At 45.8% G+C, this 16,984-nt stretch overlaps 1 protein-coding gene across 4 annotated transcripts in view; it reads left to right on the top strand.

Annotated features, from left to right (window-relative positions):
- MYO5B (myosin VB) overlaps window positions 1-16,984 on the top strand; it is a 272,753-nt gene that overhangs the window by 128,239 nt on the left and 127,530 nt on the right. For all 4 annotated transcript variants that reach the window (XM_054694054.1, XM_054694051.1, XM_054694053.1 and 1 more), the window contains exon 4: window positions 862-1,006. In XM_054694054.1, the coding sequence (XP_054550029.1) occupies window positions 862-1,006 (145 nt within the window). The remainder of the gene's footprint in view (window positions 1-861; window positions 1,007-16,984) is intronic.

The following is a 16,984-nucleotide window of genomic DNA, read 5'->3' on the forward strand; positions in this document are numbered from 1 at the left end:
GACAGATCCTTTAAACAAAAAAGTATTTCTCTGAAATTGTCTCATTTATTTTTCTTGAACTTTCTCAATTTCCTATGTGAGTTTTTCTTCTAGGGTACTTGTTAAGTGGTGTGTTGAAGATTGGACCCTATTAACTGCTGTGTGAAGGGCAAACCAGTGAGGGATCTGATTGAAGAGTCAGGGCAAAGCTTCTTTGTGGGGTTTGCCCTCGCTGTGCTTCAGAGCCCTGAACATGTCAGGGATCACAAGCGAGGTCTCAGAGTAACACTGTTCTTCTTGCTGTGATATTACTTGGGTTTGGAATTGGCTGCTTTGCTCCCAAGGTGAGGGGAGTCTTTGTGTCCCATGTCAGGGGCTGTGATACATTGTTGATGTCAGTGCTTGAGAGAGTTTCCAAAACCGCCTTCACAGCAAGTGCTAGGGGAGTTCTACCTGCAAGAAAATAAATCATCAGCCTTCAATTGGATACTTTTTTCAATAAGAAGATTTTTTAAAAATTAATTCCCCTTTTAGGAGAAAGGAATAAATGACTACCAGCTTCACGTTTTAAAGGCATCCTCCCTACGAGAGGCCCTGGTGTCGGTATGTATTTATCCAAACACACCACGGCTCCTCCAGTTTCAGCAGTACTGAGTGACGGAGGTAGACGGAATTGGAAGCAATCAAAAGTCCTTTCTGCTCTGGAGGAGGCTGCGGTGTTTTAGGACAATATCAAAAATTGAATTGAGTGCTACATGAATTAAGGTTTTAGACAACTATGATGACTTGTAGATTATGTGAAGCTGTTTTTACAGGGCCCATCAAAGCCTGATGCCAGGTGGCTGTTGTGTATCAGAACCTGACCACACCGTCTGTTTACAGGTATCGTGCTTGTTGCCATTAATCCTTACGAACAGTTGCCAATCTATGGACAAGATGTCATCTATGCCTACAGCGGCCAAAACATGGGGGATATGGACCCCCACATCTTTGCTGTGGCAGAAGAAGCCTACAAGCAGATGGCCAGGTAAGAGCAACCCCAGCTCAGAAGCGCTCCTGGGCTGTCTGGTGGCAGGAAGGGGAATTTTACCTGCTCTTGCTCCTTGGTGCAGTGGTGGTTCTAGGGTTGAAGGGAATCCCAGAAATCAGCCCAGCTTCTTGTTCTCAGCAGGTTTCCTCATGTTTCCATCTTATTCTTGTGAACCTGAACCTTGGAGAGGAGTGGCCCCTTAGGCTTAGTTCACGTTTTAGCAACAAAATGTCTCGCACTTTATTTCTCCTTAACTTTCTTTGATTTTCTTTCCTCCCCTCCTTGTGTAATAAATCCATTTTACACATCTCACTCAGGCCTCCCTTTAGGAGGAACCAGACTCTTGATAACATCATGAGATGCCAAGCATGTGGGGGGCAGAAAAATAGAAATTTCAAATTACTAGTCATGCATAGTAGTTTTAGGTTTTTAGCCTGGAGGTGGACTTGTTTGGTCACCTAAGTAGGTCCTCTTAGTTTTGCTCTTTTTCTAGCTCTGGGAGAGAGATCCAAGTTTGTTTCATCAGAAAATGAGCTGTGTGGTTATATTGGGCTTCTCTAGGGAAAAATAACCAATATGGTATGGGGGTGGGGAGGGGGGATGGGGGTAGGGGGTGAACTGGCTCATACACATTTACAGGCTTGGCAAATCCAAAATCTGCAGGGCAGGCTGACAGGCTGGAGGCCTAGGGAAGAGCTGGTGGTGCAGTTTGAGCTTGCAGGCAGCCTGCAGACAGAATTTTCTTCCTTGGGGAGGTTAATGTTTTTTTCTCTTGAAGCTTCCACCGATCTTACAAAGTCACCCACATTTCTAAGGGTAATCTGCTTTACTGAAAGTCTACTGATTTAAATGTTAACCTTGTCTGAAAAATACCTTCACAGCAGTATCTAAACTAGTGTTTGATGTCTTGGTACCATGGTCTAGCTGAGTCGATGCATGATATTAACCACCGCAATATTGGCCTGGAACTGATTAGGCATAATGTAGGAAAAGGTAATTTTGAATAGAATAAAGTAGAATAGAAGGATAGAGTAGAGTAGAACAGATAGTTTGAAGAACCAAGTGCCCCCGGCCTCTGGAGAAAGCCTTAGAGAGCCAACAGCAAGTGCAAGGCAGGCCTTGAGGGAGGGGCCTGCTTAGGTTATCTGAGCAGAGAATCCCATGCAAGGTAGTCTGTGCTTCGGTAAATTTCAGAGTATAATTTCTAGCCCAATGAAAGTTTCTAAATGGAAAGGCTGTTTTATAGACGTCTTTATTGATTTATAATGTTTTATTACTGGTTGTGAAGATTAGTATATATAAAGTCTGCTACCTTATAGATGTTCAATGACTGTGTTCAAAATAATGGTGACTGGGGGAATTGGACAATTTAATACATAGAATGATCCACAACTATTGTATTTCCTCAAAATGTGGTGAGAGACCATGGAGCTAAAATGGTTGCAACCTTTGACCTCTCACTCCATAGCGAAGACCACGTGCTGATTAACATGCCTCTAGGGCTTTGCCAGGCCTCACATGGTGTGGCAGCCTGTTGATGCAAACCTCCTTAGTGGAAGTGCTGTTCGTGCTGCTCATGTGGTGAGAAAAATGAGGGGTGTGTATCAGAGCACCCAGCCTGCTCATGTGGAAGGCCAAGTCAGGGCCTTCACTATGGAAGGTTAAGTCAGGGCTCAGTGGAGGGACGCCTCGGTGTTGGAGAGCTTCGGTGCCTGTGGAGACTCCTGTAAGCTGAGTCTTCATTTGTTTCATCGCTTCATTGGCTTTTCCTTCTGTCTGATGGTTGCTTTAGGTCTGAAACAGCAGTTCGATGTGACTTGGTTTGGATAAACTTTTATCATGTTCATAGTTCTGGCAACTCTCCCCGTCCTTCCATAGATGAATGTTGATACTTGATTGGTGTTCGTTGCATCTCTCCTCTCTAGCCAGATTTACGCAGAGGTAGCAGAAGTTGTTCTGTATCAAAGACATGTTGAGGGGCCCCTCTAGGTCTAAGATTCTTCCAGCCTCCAGCTTTATCCTTGCCATGGATCCTCTTGACTGGGTGTCCTCATTCTTCTCCTCCCTGCCTGAGGCTGGACCCGTGGTTCTTCTACACTTGGGCTATTTCACTTATTTGGATCTAATTCAATCTCACTAGAAGTAAGGGGATGTGGTAACTCCGGGGTGGTGGTGATGCAGCCTGCTCTAGGGTAATGCATTTGAGGATCAAGGAGTTTAGATGCTAAATTTGCAACAGGAATTGCTTCCTTAAGGATTTTCTTTAAGGTTTTAAGGTTCATACTTATTTTACCTGCTGAGTCCAAGGGTATAGCCAAATAATTTTGCTGAAATTCTTGTGCAACTTTTGCTCATGAACAAGCATTGGACATTTAAGACCAGCACGTGTGGTCACAGGAGAGCTATTTTTGAATAAGTTCTGTTGTCAGCAGCTCAAAATTTCTGTTAGGAATCTGAGAGTTGCTTTAGCCCAGGCAGGGTCTTTGCTGTGCGGTGGAAGAGAAGACCCACTGGTCAGATGCAGCGAAGGTTTTTGCTGGATTTCTAGCACGGGCCGTCTCTGTCAACTTAGAATGCCAGAACACGCCCATTTTACAATACTTGCTGACTAGGTGCCGTGCTCTTCCTGACTCATCAGTACTTGAAGTAATTATTGGATCAAGTAGCTATGGTCCAGCGCTATGTACTTTAAGCTGAGCCTCTGTAACAGCTGGGCAAAATAGGGGGTGTGGAAACTGAAGTTAATGACTTCCAGTCTTCAGGGACTATGACTCAGTTGGCCTTGAACTCAGCAGTTCTTTCTCCTGGTTCAGTGGGACTGGGTTTCTTTTCTTGATGTGGCACTCAGGGGCCTCTTCATCACTTAATGCCTGTGTGGGTATGGGACTCTCAAAATGCAAGGGATAAATATAGACTCTTGCCCCATCCTGAGAGCTCCCACCGAGTCCTGATGTGCAGGGCAAAGGAAGGAGAGACACAGCAGAAGGAGTGGTTCACTCTCCGTGCCCCTATCAAATCCATGAAGGTTAGATTTAAGAGCAGATGAACAGTGAAGGCTAAAATAATATGAAACATCAATTTATGGGTTCTGCCTTCTGTGAGATGTGGGGTTGACCTCTGCTTTTCTTTACTTCTGTTCCTCTATCCTGGTTCGAGATTGAAAATGCCCTCTCCCACATTTTTGCCGGCCCTCTCCTACGTTTTTACCATCCTCAGCTTCTACATTAAATGGTATCAGCAAATACTCATGAAGTATCAGTTATTTGGTAGTATCAGTTATTCTCGCTGACTAAGCACTCAGAAATGTGGGACTTCTTAAGCAGCTCACAGTCTGGTAGGAGAGAGAAGACTTAAGTGGGCCCAAAGCCTGTAATTGCAGGAAGTATAGATGGAAGCCATGCATGGGATCCCTTTGAATTGGACCAGAGATGGTCCAAGGAAACTCTGGACTTAAAGCTGGATCATCTTGAATTGGCAGGATACATAGAGTGAGAAAAAGACTACATAAGTGGGTGGAATAGTGATCATAGCCTCAAAGTGGGGCATCTAAAGACACAATCACAACATCACAGTTATATACCGCTTCACCCCCACTAGGACATCTGTAATCAAAGGTATAAGTGTTGGCAAGGATGTGGAGAAATTAAAACCCTAGTAACTGCTTTGTAAAATAATCTGGCAGTTCTTCAAATGGTTACCAATGACCCAACATGTTTTTCAGTATGAAAAAAAAAAAAACATGAAAACATCTTCATACAAAAACATGTACACAGATGTTTGTAGCAGCATTATTCACAGTAGCACAAAAGGTGAAAGCAACCTAAATATTTATCATCTAATGAGTGGATAAATGGCATTGGAATATTGGTCATGAAAAGGAACAAAGTACCAATACATGCTACCATGCAGATGAACATTGAAGCTTGCTTAGTGAAAGAAACCAGACACAAAAGACCACACACTGTTATTTTATCCTGATGGACTGTCCAGAATAGACAAATGTATATACAGATGATGGGGTGCAAAGGAAATCATCCTCTTCTCCTCTGGGGTTTTCTGAGCCAGCAAATAACCAAGCATCAGAAAGAGTGATAAAAGAATAAGTAAAAAAGTAGTGTGATAACATGCATAGCTCCTGGGGGGCCTCCCCAGTGGCGCAGCGGTTGAGCGCTGGGTTGCGAAGCTGCCCGCAGCCTCTGCAGCGCCGGTTCGATCCCCGGCTGCTCCCCGGCCACCGGAGGAGGGTCCCGCATGGTGCGCAGACCTCCCCTGCCGCCCGCTGCTCCCCTCAGCAGTGTACTTCGGTCCTTCTGCCTGTTCTGATCCCTGCTCTGGCTCTGGTGAATTCCCTCACCCTCCTGCGCTTCTGACTGTACCCAGTGCATGTATAAATAAAACGAACAAACAAATAAATAAATAAAACATACCTCTAAAAAAAAAAATAACATGCATAGCTTCTGTATGTATGGGAGAAACCAAGCATGACTAATTTGCCACATGGTACACAGCTAAGGTAGGGGAAGTTGTGGGAAGTTGGGCAACAAAAGATGGTCAGGAGTTTACCAAGAGAAGCACAGTAGGCAGAGCTATGAAAATTGAAGATCTGCCTTCTCTACTGAAAATTAATACATAAGGAAATAAGGAGAAATTTAGATGTAAATGTTTTTCAAAGGCAACCTCCAACCCAGCCTTCAGAGCCCCTTCCATGGAATCAACCTTTGGCCAAAAAGACATATTTTGGCATGGCAGATTTTTACTCCTCTATATAAAGTAGATTAGTGTTTGGTTAGAGCTGGAGAGTTAATGTGAAATGGGGGGTGCTAGGTCCTCCCCTGGTGGCACAGCAGTTGAGTGCTGGCCTGCAAAGCTGCCCGCAGCCTCTGCAGCACCACTTCGATTCCCCAGCCGCCGGTGAGGGTCCCACATGGCGCACAGACCTCTCCTGCTGCCTGCTGCTCCCCTCAGCAGTGTACTTCGGCCCTTCTGCCTGCTCTGCTCCCCGCTCTGGCTCTGGTGAATCCTCTCACCCTCCCGCGCTTCTGACTGTACCCAGTGCTTGTATAAATAAATAAATAAATCTTAAAAAAAAAGAAATGGGGGGTGCTTGCTGATGGGTATGGTTGATGGGGGTGATGGGAGAGATGAAAATGCCCTAAAAATAATTGTGGTGTGAATGTACTAAAAGCCCCTGACTTGTGTGTTTCAAATGGGTCAGTTATGTGCCCTGTGAATCGTATCTGAGAGAAGCTATGATGAGCAAATGGCACGGCCAGGAAACAGTACCTTGGGAAGTTTAGCCCACATGGTGAGAGGGTCTTAGGGAGGTGTAAAGTGTAGAGACAGGGTCAGGCCAGATTGTAGGGGCCTGTGATAGCTGGGGTGAACTTCAGGAGAAAAGTATATTCTACTAACAAAGTATACAAAGGTGGTCAAAATGAGTTTGGGGAGCCCTGGGTTAATCTAGTGAAACATCTTCCTTTTAGGCAGGGCTTCTTGGAGTAGTGACATGGACATGCATTCTGAGCCTCCAAGGTAAGGATGCATTAGGCTGGGTTTGCAAATCATACTTAGATATAAAACTGTTTTCAAGGATTATCTCTGAGGACTAATGTTCTGCGCAGCACTCTTTGGGAAATGCTGGCCCAGAGCTGTGGAGACGCTTTAGTGCTTGTTAAATAAGGAGATAATGATACCAGGAATGTTCAGAGAACAATTTTTCTCCAGTGGGTCCTATTTCATAACCTTGTTCCTCTCCATATTCCTACACTATTTCCAAGGATGAGAACATCTTCTCTCGAGAAGCTCAGATTCTTGCGACGGTAACTTCTCTTGTAAACATCCCGTACATTATGAATGAAAGGTAGTTCTCTGGTGGGAGACTTGTGGCATGGCGTATATTTCAGCACTTCACCCCTGGGCATATGACTGGTGTTCAAGGAAGAGTAGAAAGAGTCAGTCCACCCATGCATTCAGTTCTCACAGCCCCGGAGTGAGATTAGTTGTCCCCACCAAGCAGATGGGCACAGAGACTTCAGGTGGAACATTTCTCCAAGGTCACAAAGGTAGTGAATGGGTGAGGCTAGAATTCAGACCCATCTGTTCACCCCAAGGCCCCTGCTCCCTTTCTCAGTGGTGCCTATTGGCTGACCCTGGGGTTCTTCCTAGAACGGCAGACTCTGGTATTTGGGCCACCAGGCAGGCAAAGGATGGACCTTTTCCCTTCATGCTTCCTAAGTGCTGAGGTGCCATGGTAGCAGTGAGTGTTGGTGCTTTTTGTAGCCTTGCAGGTAGAAGGGGGCCATCGTAGTAGGCACACCAGGTCTGATTCCTCCTTTAAACTCTTTGTATTCTTTGTATTTTCCGAGAGGGGGGCGCTGCAAAGCAAATGTCTTTGCTCAGGCAGCCAAGGTAGTTGAGCACATGTGCTCCATCTGGTTGTGCTGCATGGCCAGGCTGTGATGAATAGTGAAAGACGGGCTTGCTGTTGGCCTGGGCCCCACGTGTCTCAGGGGTGGCACAGGGCTAATGGGCGGACACTGATACAGACACCGGCCTATGAGGAGCACTCCTGGCTCTGGGGAGGAATGTGAAAGTCTCTGCTCTCTACCCGACAAACCCTGGTTGGAGCTCTAGCCAGTGTTTCTTGTGCAGTTTGGGTCTCACAGGTGTGAGGAGGTGGTGGAGACTTCAAAGGTATTCCAGAGGAGCAGTGTGGACAAGAGTGTCCTTAGTGGATAAGGTGCCTACCCCCACTGAAAACTGGAAGTCTTTGGAGTTGGTGAATAGGAGGCAGGTGTGCATGGATGTGAGAAGCTGTCCTCTGTTGCCAGTGACTCCCCAAACGGGAACATTCTTACCTTGTGTTTCCCCCGCCAATTCAGGAGAAGCCCCTGCTTGTGGAAATACATTACAGAAGGGAGAGGAAATAAGAACTCTGCCTTTGTTTTTTTAAGATTGATTTATTTATACATACAAGAACTGGGGTATAGGCCAGAGGTGCGGGCGGTGAGAATATTCACCAGAGACAGAATGGAGAGCAGAACAGGCAGACTGTCTGAAGTACACTGCTGAGGGGAACAGCGGGCAAGTCAGGAGAGGTCTGCTGTGCCATGTGGGTTGCTCCTTGGCTGGCTGGGGATCGAACTCATGCTGCATGGACTGCAGATAGCTTCATAGGCTGCTTCTTTACCTCTTGGGCCACCAGGGAGGCCTCTAACTCTGCCTTTTTTCATCTTTGGAGTTTTTTAAAAAAGAAAGATCACTTTCTGAGAAGGGATTTGGAACTTCTTAGGATCTTTTAGGTTGCAGACCCTGTGGAACTTGAATCTTTGCAGGAATAACTTTCAAAGAGAATTATGCAAAAAAAAAAAAGATTTATGCAGAGGTGACCTAAATGCACACTTTGCTTTGAGATCAAGTTTTAACTAGGATAATGTCCACTTCTTAATTTTAATGTAAGGTGGTTTGTAGTTCTGAGTTGTTGAACTGTGTGGGCAAAGTTGGAACTTGAAGTGCTTTCTGAAGGATCCTCATGTTTTCAGTGAGGAAATCATGCTGGTGAGGACAGAGCAGGCTGTGTCTCAGTGTGGTGTGTCTGGGGTCCGGCCCTGGTGTTGTCTCACCCATTTACTGTGTGACTGTGGACAAGCCTTTTGACCTCTGTGCCTCGTAGTGTCCTCACCCTTCATGGTGAGCACCCATCCTGCCTCGGTGTCTGAGGGAGGGACCTGCACCCAGTGAGGAGTCACGAGGAAACTTTGAAAGTCCATGAGTGCTGTGTAAACATGGTGCTGACAGACCGCTCCCTCTGCTCTTGTTGAGTGCAATCCCAAGGGGATCAGTAATTAGGGAGCAATCACTTACTGTATTTTATAGTGAAATCTGAAACCATGACACCACTCAACCCTGACTTTTGGATTGAGTTTTGTTTTCTTCCAGTTCATGATAATTTCTAGTCAAGATGAGATTGCTTTAGGAGAAGGTATAGGGGATACTCAAGATGTCTGAGCAGAGGAATGACTCTTAATTTCTTCTTGGCATTATCTATGATTCTAGAACATGCCATGGGTGGTTGCCCAGATTCTCCCAGTATGCTGTCTTTACTGTGCGCTTTACCCGCACCTATTCTCCCCTGCCTGCTCTCTCCTGTCCCCTGCCCCCGTGCCCAGCCATGCCAGTGCACACCCCCTATCTCCCCAGATGATGGCACAGCACTAGGGTCTGTAGTATCATCTCGATCCTTATTAATCTCTTACATCACACCACTCTTTTTATTTTTGCCCATGTTTAAAAACTCTAATTACATCACTTAGATTTCTCAGTAGGGGAAAGTTAAGTGTACAGGGAATGTGGCTAAAGATGACACCCCCACATTAAAAGGTATTGGTAGGAAGTACATAATACTATATTCTTTCCTAAAATGCTGAAATTAGGAAAGAACAACTCTGGACCATGTCCTTTGTCTGACAGTATGACCCTGCTGAGGCCATAGGTGATGTTGATAATTGCTTATCTACAGTGAACACAACATGCTTTATGAATGTAACTTCCAGAACAAAAATCAGACTGAAAGATACTTCAATTTCTCAATAATCACTGGTCGCTATCTACCAGAGCCCATGCTCGTCCGGTAGAAGTTGGTTGCATTGTGAGGGTGCTAGAGACCATATCCCGGTGGCTGGTCTTTTTTTTTTTTTTTTAAAGATTTATTTATTTATACAAGCACTTTATTTTTATTTATTTATACAAGTCAGAACCGCGGGAGGATGAGAGAATTCACCGAGCCAGAGCGGGGAGCAGAGCAGGCAGAAGGACCGAAGTACACTGCTGAGGGGAGCAGCGGGCGGCAGGAGAGGTCTGCGCGCCATGTGGGACCCTCCTCTGGTGGCCGGGGAGCAGCTGGGGATCGTACCGGTGCTGTAGAGGCTGCGGGCAGCTTCGCAACCCAGCGCTCAACCACTGCACCACCGGGGAGGCCCAGGCTGGTCCTTGGGTGCTGCTCGAGGACTCCCACATGGCCCGACTACCATTAGTCCTTCTATCCCTACCCCCTGCCCCTCATCCCTTCTGAGCCTGGTGCTCACACCCTCCCCATGTGGCCACCCTTGCACACATTCTCTTTCTCTCTGATACCGGCAGCCACTGTTGGTGAGCATGTCTAGAATTTGTAAGAGGAGCCTTCAGTTGCGTTGACTTTTGACTGGCATCTCATAATATTGACTTTGAGTAACTTGGTAAGCCACCAAGTTCCTACCCTCTGTCCATATGTGTGTAAGAACTGTTTTATTACAACTTTGATGAGATTTAATTGACCAGCAGTAAATCTCACACATTTCATGCAGTTAGACATCAAACTGCACATACCATTTGACACATTATCACGTATGTCTGACACCCATGAAACCATGACCAGAATCCAGACAGCATCTCCTGAACTCCCAAATGAAGGTTTCCTTTTGTTCCTTTGAAGTCCCCCCACCCCCACCTCCAAGTAACCACGGGTCTACTTTCCATCACCATGGACTCAAAGGTCTCTCATGAGATGTTGCCCTCATTCAGCCCTTGCACAATTGACTATTCATGTGGTGAGCTGGATTCTGTGATCTGGATTAAATCTCACCTTTTGTCCCTTTGTGTCAGTGAGTATATTTTTGAATTCTGATTTTTGCATCTAATCTGTTATGTCTCCTTAACTTTTGCACATGGAAATTCAGCAAATCTGTTGCTTCTGTTCCTGCCATTAGGAACCACTAAGTGCTCCAACATGCTGGGAGCACTTCTTTCTCTAGGTACCAAGAAAGTGATCTGATAGGACCAAGAGTTTAGTCAGGTCCTATCTGTATGTTTGTCTTGTTAGCATCTGTGCACATTGGGTTGGATTTTGGAATCTTGTGACTGAGGAGTTGCACCAGCCCAGACCCCAGTGAGCCTCCCAGTCTTGCTGCTTCCCTCCCCAAGTGTTACTCGTTACGGCACCTCCATCCCCCCCCGCCCCCCACTGAAACCAGAGGATAACTGTGGTCACTTGAGGTTATTGGAAGAGACAGTGGGTTGGAGAGTCTGCGCTGGGCAGTGCCCAGGGGACAGTTGTGTCTGTGATCACCACCCACGTGCTTTCTGATGTCTAACTCGTCAGCCCACATGGGTGTCTTCTGAAATTGATAGTGGTGGTGACATGTGAATAAGATTTATTTTTTCCAGGTGCCTGAAATAATTTTCAGTGGAAAAAAAAAAAAACTAATAAAATGTGAAGCCTTGCAGGATGAAATGGCATTTCTATTTTACGTTGTAGTAATGCCTTTCACGCCACGTTACCCACTCTTTCTTCTATAACGGTGTGTTTTTACACTTTCATCCCAGGAGACAGTGGCCTAAACCTAGTGTGCTCACGTGCCTGAGTTCAGTGGGAAGGGAAGAAGTGAGGCAGCCACGTGTCGAGGACGAGGCTGCTGGGGCGCCCAGTGCAGGAGGTCTAGATTCCCACCATACACCCCCTGTGTCCTTGGGCGAGCTACATAAGTTAACCTCACTTTGCGGCGTTCCTGCTTCTCTCAAATGGGGATAGATACAGTGTTTAACTTGTAAAATTATTGCTTTAAATGTGTTGATAGGTGAAATGTGCTTAGAATGACGTCTGGCACAGTCAGTGTTCAGTGAGTGCCTGGCACCGCGATGGTGGTGGAGGGGACACCAACGATAATAATGTGTGGTATCTGTCATTAGCATTTCTTAGTGTCCGAAAGAGAGAAGTGTGGGGAACAGAACTCAAAGCTGAGTGGGGTTCCATTTGCAGGTCGGCCTTAGTGATCAAAGTGTCATTTCAGGGCCTTGTACCTAGTATAAGGATAAGGATGGCAACTCCATGTGACTGGCACGTGTGATTGGACTTTTTTGTAGCTTCGTTTGAAATTAGAACTACAGAAAAGTTTATAGGAAACTGTCTAGAGGAAACAGCTGCACTATGTTCAAACCTTTATGCTGTTACATCTAGAAAATAGCAGCTTCAGTTCGGCACTTGGAGTGAAACTGCACTGTTACTGGCTGAGCAGCCCTGGGTGGAATAGTGTTGAACTGTGGGCACCCCTGTCTGTTTGGCAATGCACCTGTGTGTACCCTCAAAGAGCAAGTAGTATGCTACACTGCAGGAGCCAAAGAATTATTTGGCTATTTTATAGCTGCTGGCAAGAGAGTTCCACACGCCACTAACAGGACGATTGGTAGAAGCCAGAGAACAGCTTTACATAGGTGGCCACAAGGGAATTCGGCTGGGTGGTAAAGCAGTTGGAGACAGTGGTGGGCTGAGACTGCTGGGAACACCAGGTTTTGAAGGTGGTTGGAGTGTGGGGGGGAAAATGTTAAATTTGTTCCCATGACCTTTAATATTTAAAATACCACATCTTTTATAGTGCGTGTGGTACATTGGTAGAATTGCACAGAAATTTATTTGTAAAAATATATGTTGGGGGGCAGTTTTCCTTATTGATGAGGTGCAAGTTCAAAAGAGCTGACAAGTTGTATCCAGGTCAGTGTCTAAAGCCACAGATGCAACAGTCTTGAGAATAGTTTGCTGCCCAGACAGCCCTCCAGCCCCGCCGCCCTCCCCCCCACCCCTGCCCCGTGGCTCTTGCTCCTGGGCTACATTTGCAATGAAGTGAGAGCAGGTGACTGGCCCTGTGCAGCCCACCCCTGTCGAAGGGGACAGTTGCGCAGCCACTGTTCCTCTATCCGTATCATCCTTCTAGACTGAGTTGAAGAGCACTGCTTTGTTCATAGCTCTTCGGTGACACTGGGGCATGGGCATGTGCAACACACTGTAGGCTTTAAAAACGAAAGAGCAACTTTGGAAAGGGCTTTCCATGGCGTAGAATTGAGTCCAGTCCATAACGAGGCCTGGTGTTGCCAATGCTGGAGTAAGCAGTGGTTCTACTAGATGGTGGCCCCTCCCTCCCCCAGGAGAGTGAAGTGAATCAGCATTCAAGGGGAGTACCAAATCATCTGTATTTTTTTTTTTCAAGTTCCAAAAGTGATTCAGAAAGGACCAAATCTTTGGGCCAATATTTGGGAAATCTACTATTTACTATTTTTGGATTCAGAACTCATGTTCTCAAAAGAATCTGCCACAAGTTTTAACTGTCATACAAGTTTTTAAACTCTGCTTGGTTGCTTCTGACATCTCAGTCTGAATTAAGGATCCAAGAGTGGGTTTTGCTCAAGGGAAGAAGTCAGAATATTGGAAAGCCCTCTTAGAAGGTGGAGGATTGGAGGATCCTCCAGTTTTAGTAGGTGCCTCACCTCTTCTGTAGGGATTTTCAGCTGTGGCCACATAGAATCACCTGGAAGGTTTCAAGCTCCCCAAGCCCAGTCCTCACCCCCAGAGTGGGAGCCAAATCAATTAGGGCTCAGGTGTCGGTGTTTGCCAAGCACTCCTGGGTGTCCTCTGTGTGAGGCAGAGTTGAACTCCTTCCCTGAAGCCACCTGAGCAGCACAGACATCCTTGGGAAGTGAGAGAATGCTTTGGTGCAGAGCAATGTTGCAGGAAGCCTGCAGGTAATGCAGTGTGGCCCGAGAAACCCTGTGTTCTGTCCTTTAGAACCACAGTGGACAGACTTCACAGCAAATGTTTTCTGAGCCTGCCTGGCTCCAGAGATCAATGATGTTGGAAGCCAGAGGATGGGCACCTACAGCCAAAAGATGATGGAAATTAATTCACTCTTTGTATTCCCAGAACTGGAGAATAAATTAGCTCATGATCGATGACCTACTTTAAAAAATATGCCCTTGTTGGTTAAAAAGGGAATTAATTTTCTTTAAAAGAGCAGGTACCAAAAGTACTTAGAATTACAGGATGTCTGTGTAGACAATGCCTTGTACCTAGCACGGACCACCTTGCTGATTAGTCATCCTTCCAGCTAAGAATCGCTGTGGCCCTAACCTTGTGTTTGCAGAGGGATTATTGAGGACATTAGTGTGGGTGTGTCAGCTACTCATAGTCTCTCTAGCTCCATGGAGTTTATGCGTAATGCCAATCTTCAGTTAGGTGATTGGGGGTCAAGATATACTCACTCCAGTTGGTTGTGTGTCCCCACTGGGCCACTGGATGCCTGGAGTTTCCTTCTATTTGTCATTGCATATATCAATCATCATAATTTGAAATTAGGACTTAATTTTTAAAGGCAGTTTTATGTTCACAGCAAAATTGAAAGGAAGCTACAGTGCAATCCCACATATCCCCAGGCCCCATGCATGCAGGGCTCCCTCGTGATCCACGTGCCCAGCCAGAGTGGTGATCTGTTCTAATGGATCAGTCTACATTAACACATCATAATTACCCCAAACCATCCTTTTCATTAGTGTCCTGCTTGGTTGTGTACATGCTGTGGTTTTGGACAAATGTATAGTGACAAGCTCCAGGCATTTTGGAATCACAGCATATTTTCACTGCCCTCAAGAGTTCTCTGTGTTCTGCCTAGTTGTCTCTCCCCCAGGGCCCAGCCCCGGGCAACCTCTGCTCTTGCTGTCTCCCTGTCTTTGCCTTTTGCACAATGTCCTATAGTTGGAATCACACAGGATGGAACCTCTTCAGACTGATCTCTTTCATTCAGTTATATGTGTTTAAGATTCCTCCACGTCCTTTCAAGGACTGTTAACTCTTTTTAGAAATGAATACTATTCCATTGTCTGGAAGTATCAGTTTACCCCCTCACTTGCTGAAGGATGCCTTGGTTGCTTCTCATTATTGGCAATTATGAATAAAGCTGCTATAAAAATCTATGTGCAAGTTTTTGCGTGGACATAAGTTTTCATTCTACTCCTTTGAAAAGGAGCAGAGAATATGCAGAAAGTACATTCCATGCAAAGGCAGCGTTCTCTGGTGCAGAATGCAGGCAGGCTGCAAGGAGCATGTGCATCACTAAGTGAAAGGACATGCGTGAGAGTGAGGAAGAGCACTCCTGCAGCCGCGCACCTGAGCTCGCATTTGACGCCAGGCGTGACAAATAGAAACAGAGGAATCACCTAAAGCGTCCTGTTGAAATCTCCAAGTCAGATCTCTGTGAAGGGATGTTTATTTTCCAAAATTGCTGTGGGCAGTTAAAATCGAATGTTAGCTGCATTTGGGAAAGTCAGGCCAGCCTGCCTGCAGGGGTCATGGGTTTTGAAATGTTTCATTGGATACCCATTTAAAGTAAAAAGAGGACAGTCATATTTGTCAGATAAAACACCGTAGAGTTGAGCAGAGCTTCTTGGGGGGCAGGCTGGTAGGGAGTGTTCCTGAATAGTAGGCTACACCTTAGTTTTCACATAACATGTTCTCAGAGCCTCCAGGTAAAAGGGAGGTTCAGTGCTTATCCCTCAAGAAAATTCACAAAGCTACTATTATTACAACCCAAAAAAGTGAAAACATATGTCCCACAAATCCTGTACGTGTGTGTTTAAAGCAGTTTTATTCATAATCATCAGAGAGTGGGAACAACCCAAATGTCCATCGACTGAAAAATGGATCAAGTTTGGTGTATCCCTACAGTGGAATATTATGTAAAAAGTAGGCCATGAAAAAAGAAATGAACTCCCAAGACAGGATACAATGTGCATGAAACTCAGGAGTATTACGTTAAGTGAACGAAGGAAACCAAAGAGCGATACTGATTCCGTTGGTAGTTAAGACTGAAATGGGGAGCTCTGTAGAGACAGGAAGTAGGTTCGTGGGATGAATAAAATGTGCTAATGGATAAAATGTGAATGGATAAAATGTGCTAATGGCAGGGGGCTTCTTTCTGAGCTCTAAAACTGATCTAGGTGATGGTTGCAAAACTCTGAACATACCAAGAACTATTAAATTGTACAGTTTAAATAAACAAATTGTACAGTATGTGAATTAGATCTCAAAGCTGTTACCATCTACCCATCCCCTCCCCCTAGAATAAGAGGTCAGAGAGCAGCAATTTTAGAGATAATGCTTTAGAGAAAGTGAACACAAGCTGCCTTTCTTAGTGGGTGTCCTTTGAGCCAGACTTGATAAAATAAGGTGGAGACGTGTGATGAATGCATTGTTGTAAAGGATCCTGGAGAAGAATTCAGGACCATGTATATGAACCTGCCTTACTGCTTACAAGACAGGGTTTCTCCAAATCATAAGCTGGTCTTTTACATTTGTGCTACACTACATGTAAGATGGGAATTTTCCAAGAAAACCTTTAGGTCTTGAGTTCACATAGGACTAGATTCTGATGGAGTTGAGAAAGGCACAGCAGGGGATGAAGCAAAAGAGATGGGATTAAAGAAGCAGCGGTGGGCCTTCGGGAGAGGGTCCATTGCAGCTCAAGTGTGCAGAGCCCTCTGACCTGCTTTCCTGGGTTCTCAGGCCTGACACCTCCCACCTTGGTTGGCCTTCCCACCCGCACCCCCGCCCCTCACCCCCTCTACCCCCACCCCCACCTCCAGTCACGAAACCAGGAGGTGTCTCAGCCAAATGCATCCCCCAGTGGTGGTTGCTGAATAGGTTGATAAGGTAAATTCCCCCATATTGGAGCTTGTGGTACTTCCAGAAGACCAGGACTGGACGTGACCGTGGTGTCCGCAAGGATCTTGATAGATTCCTGGTCAGCCTGACTCACAGTCACAGCGCTGGGACCAGAGAATGCCCAGCAGGAAAATGAGCTGCCCTCCTGGGAGGCTTTTGTTCTTTTCAGTGACCTGGGCAGAGGGAGCCCTGTGAGCGATGTCAGGAGGGCTCAGGCAGATGCGGTCACACGGTGTGAGTTCAGTTCATGTATCCCCAGAGAGGGTTGGTGGTGGCGCTGGGGGCTGGACTTCCTCACAGGGCACACCTGCTGCTCCAATAGCATGTTTCTTAAAATTTAGAACTTCTATGGCTTTTGATAAGTGACACCAAAAATCACAATGAAAAAATCTTAACCATTGAGGATTTTGCTACTGATGAAAGATGTTGCAGAGCTGTGACTGAAAATAGCCAGACTT

This window comes from Talpa occidentalis, unplaced genomic scaffold (genome assembly GCF_014898055.3).
Source record: "Talpa occidentalis isolate TD23 unplaced genomic scaffold, MPIMG_talOcc4v2.1 talOcc4.13, whole genome shotgun sequence".
In the NCBI taxonomy this organism is placed as follows: Eukaryota; Metazoa; Chordata; class Mammalia; order Eulipotyphla; family Talpidae; genus Talpa; species Talpa occidentalis.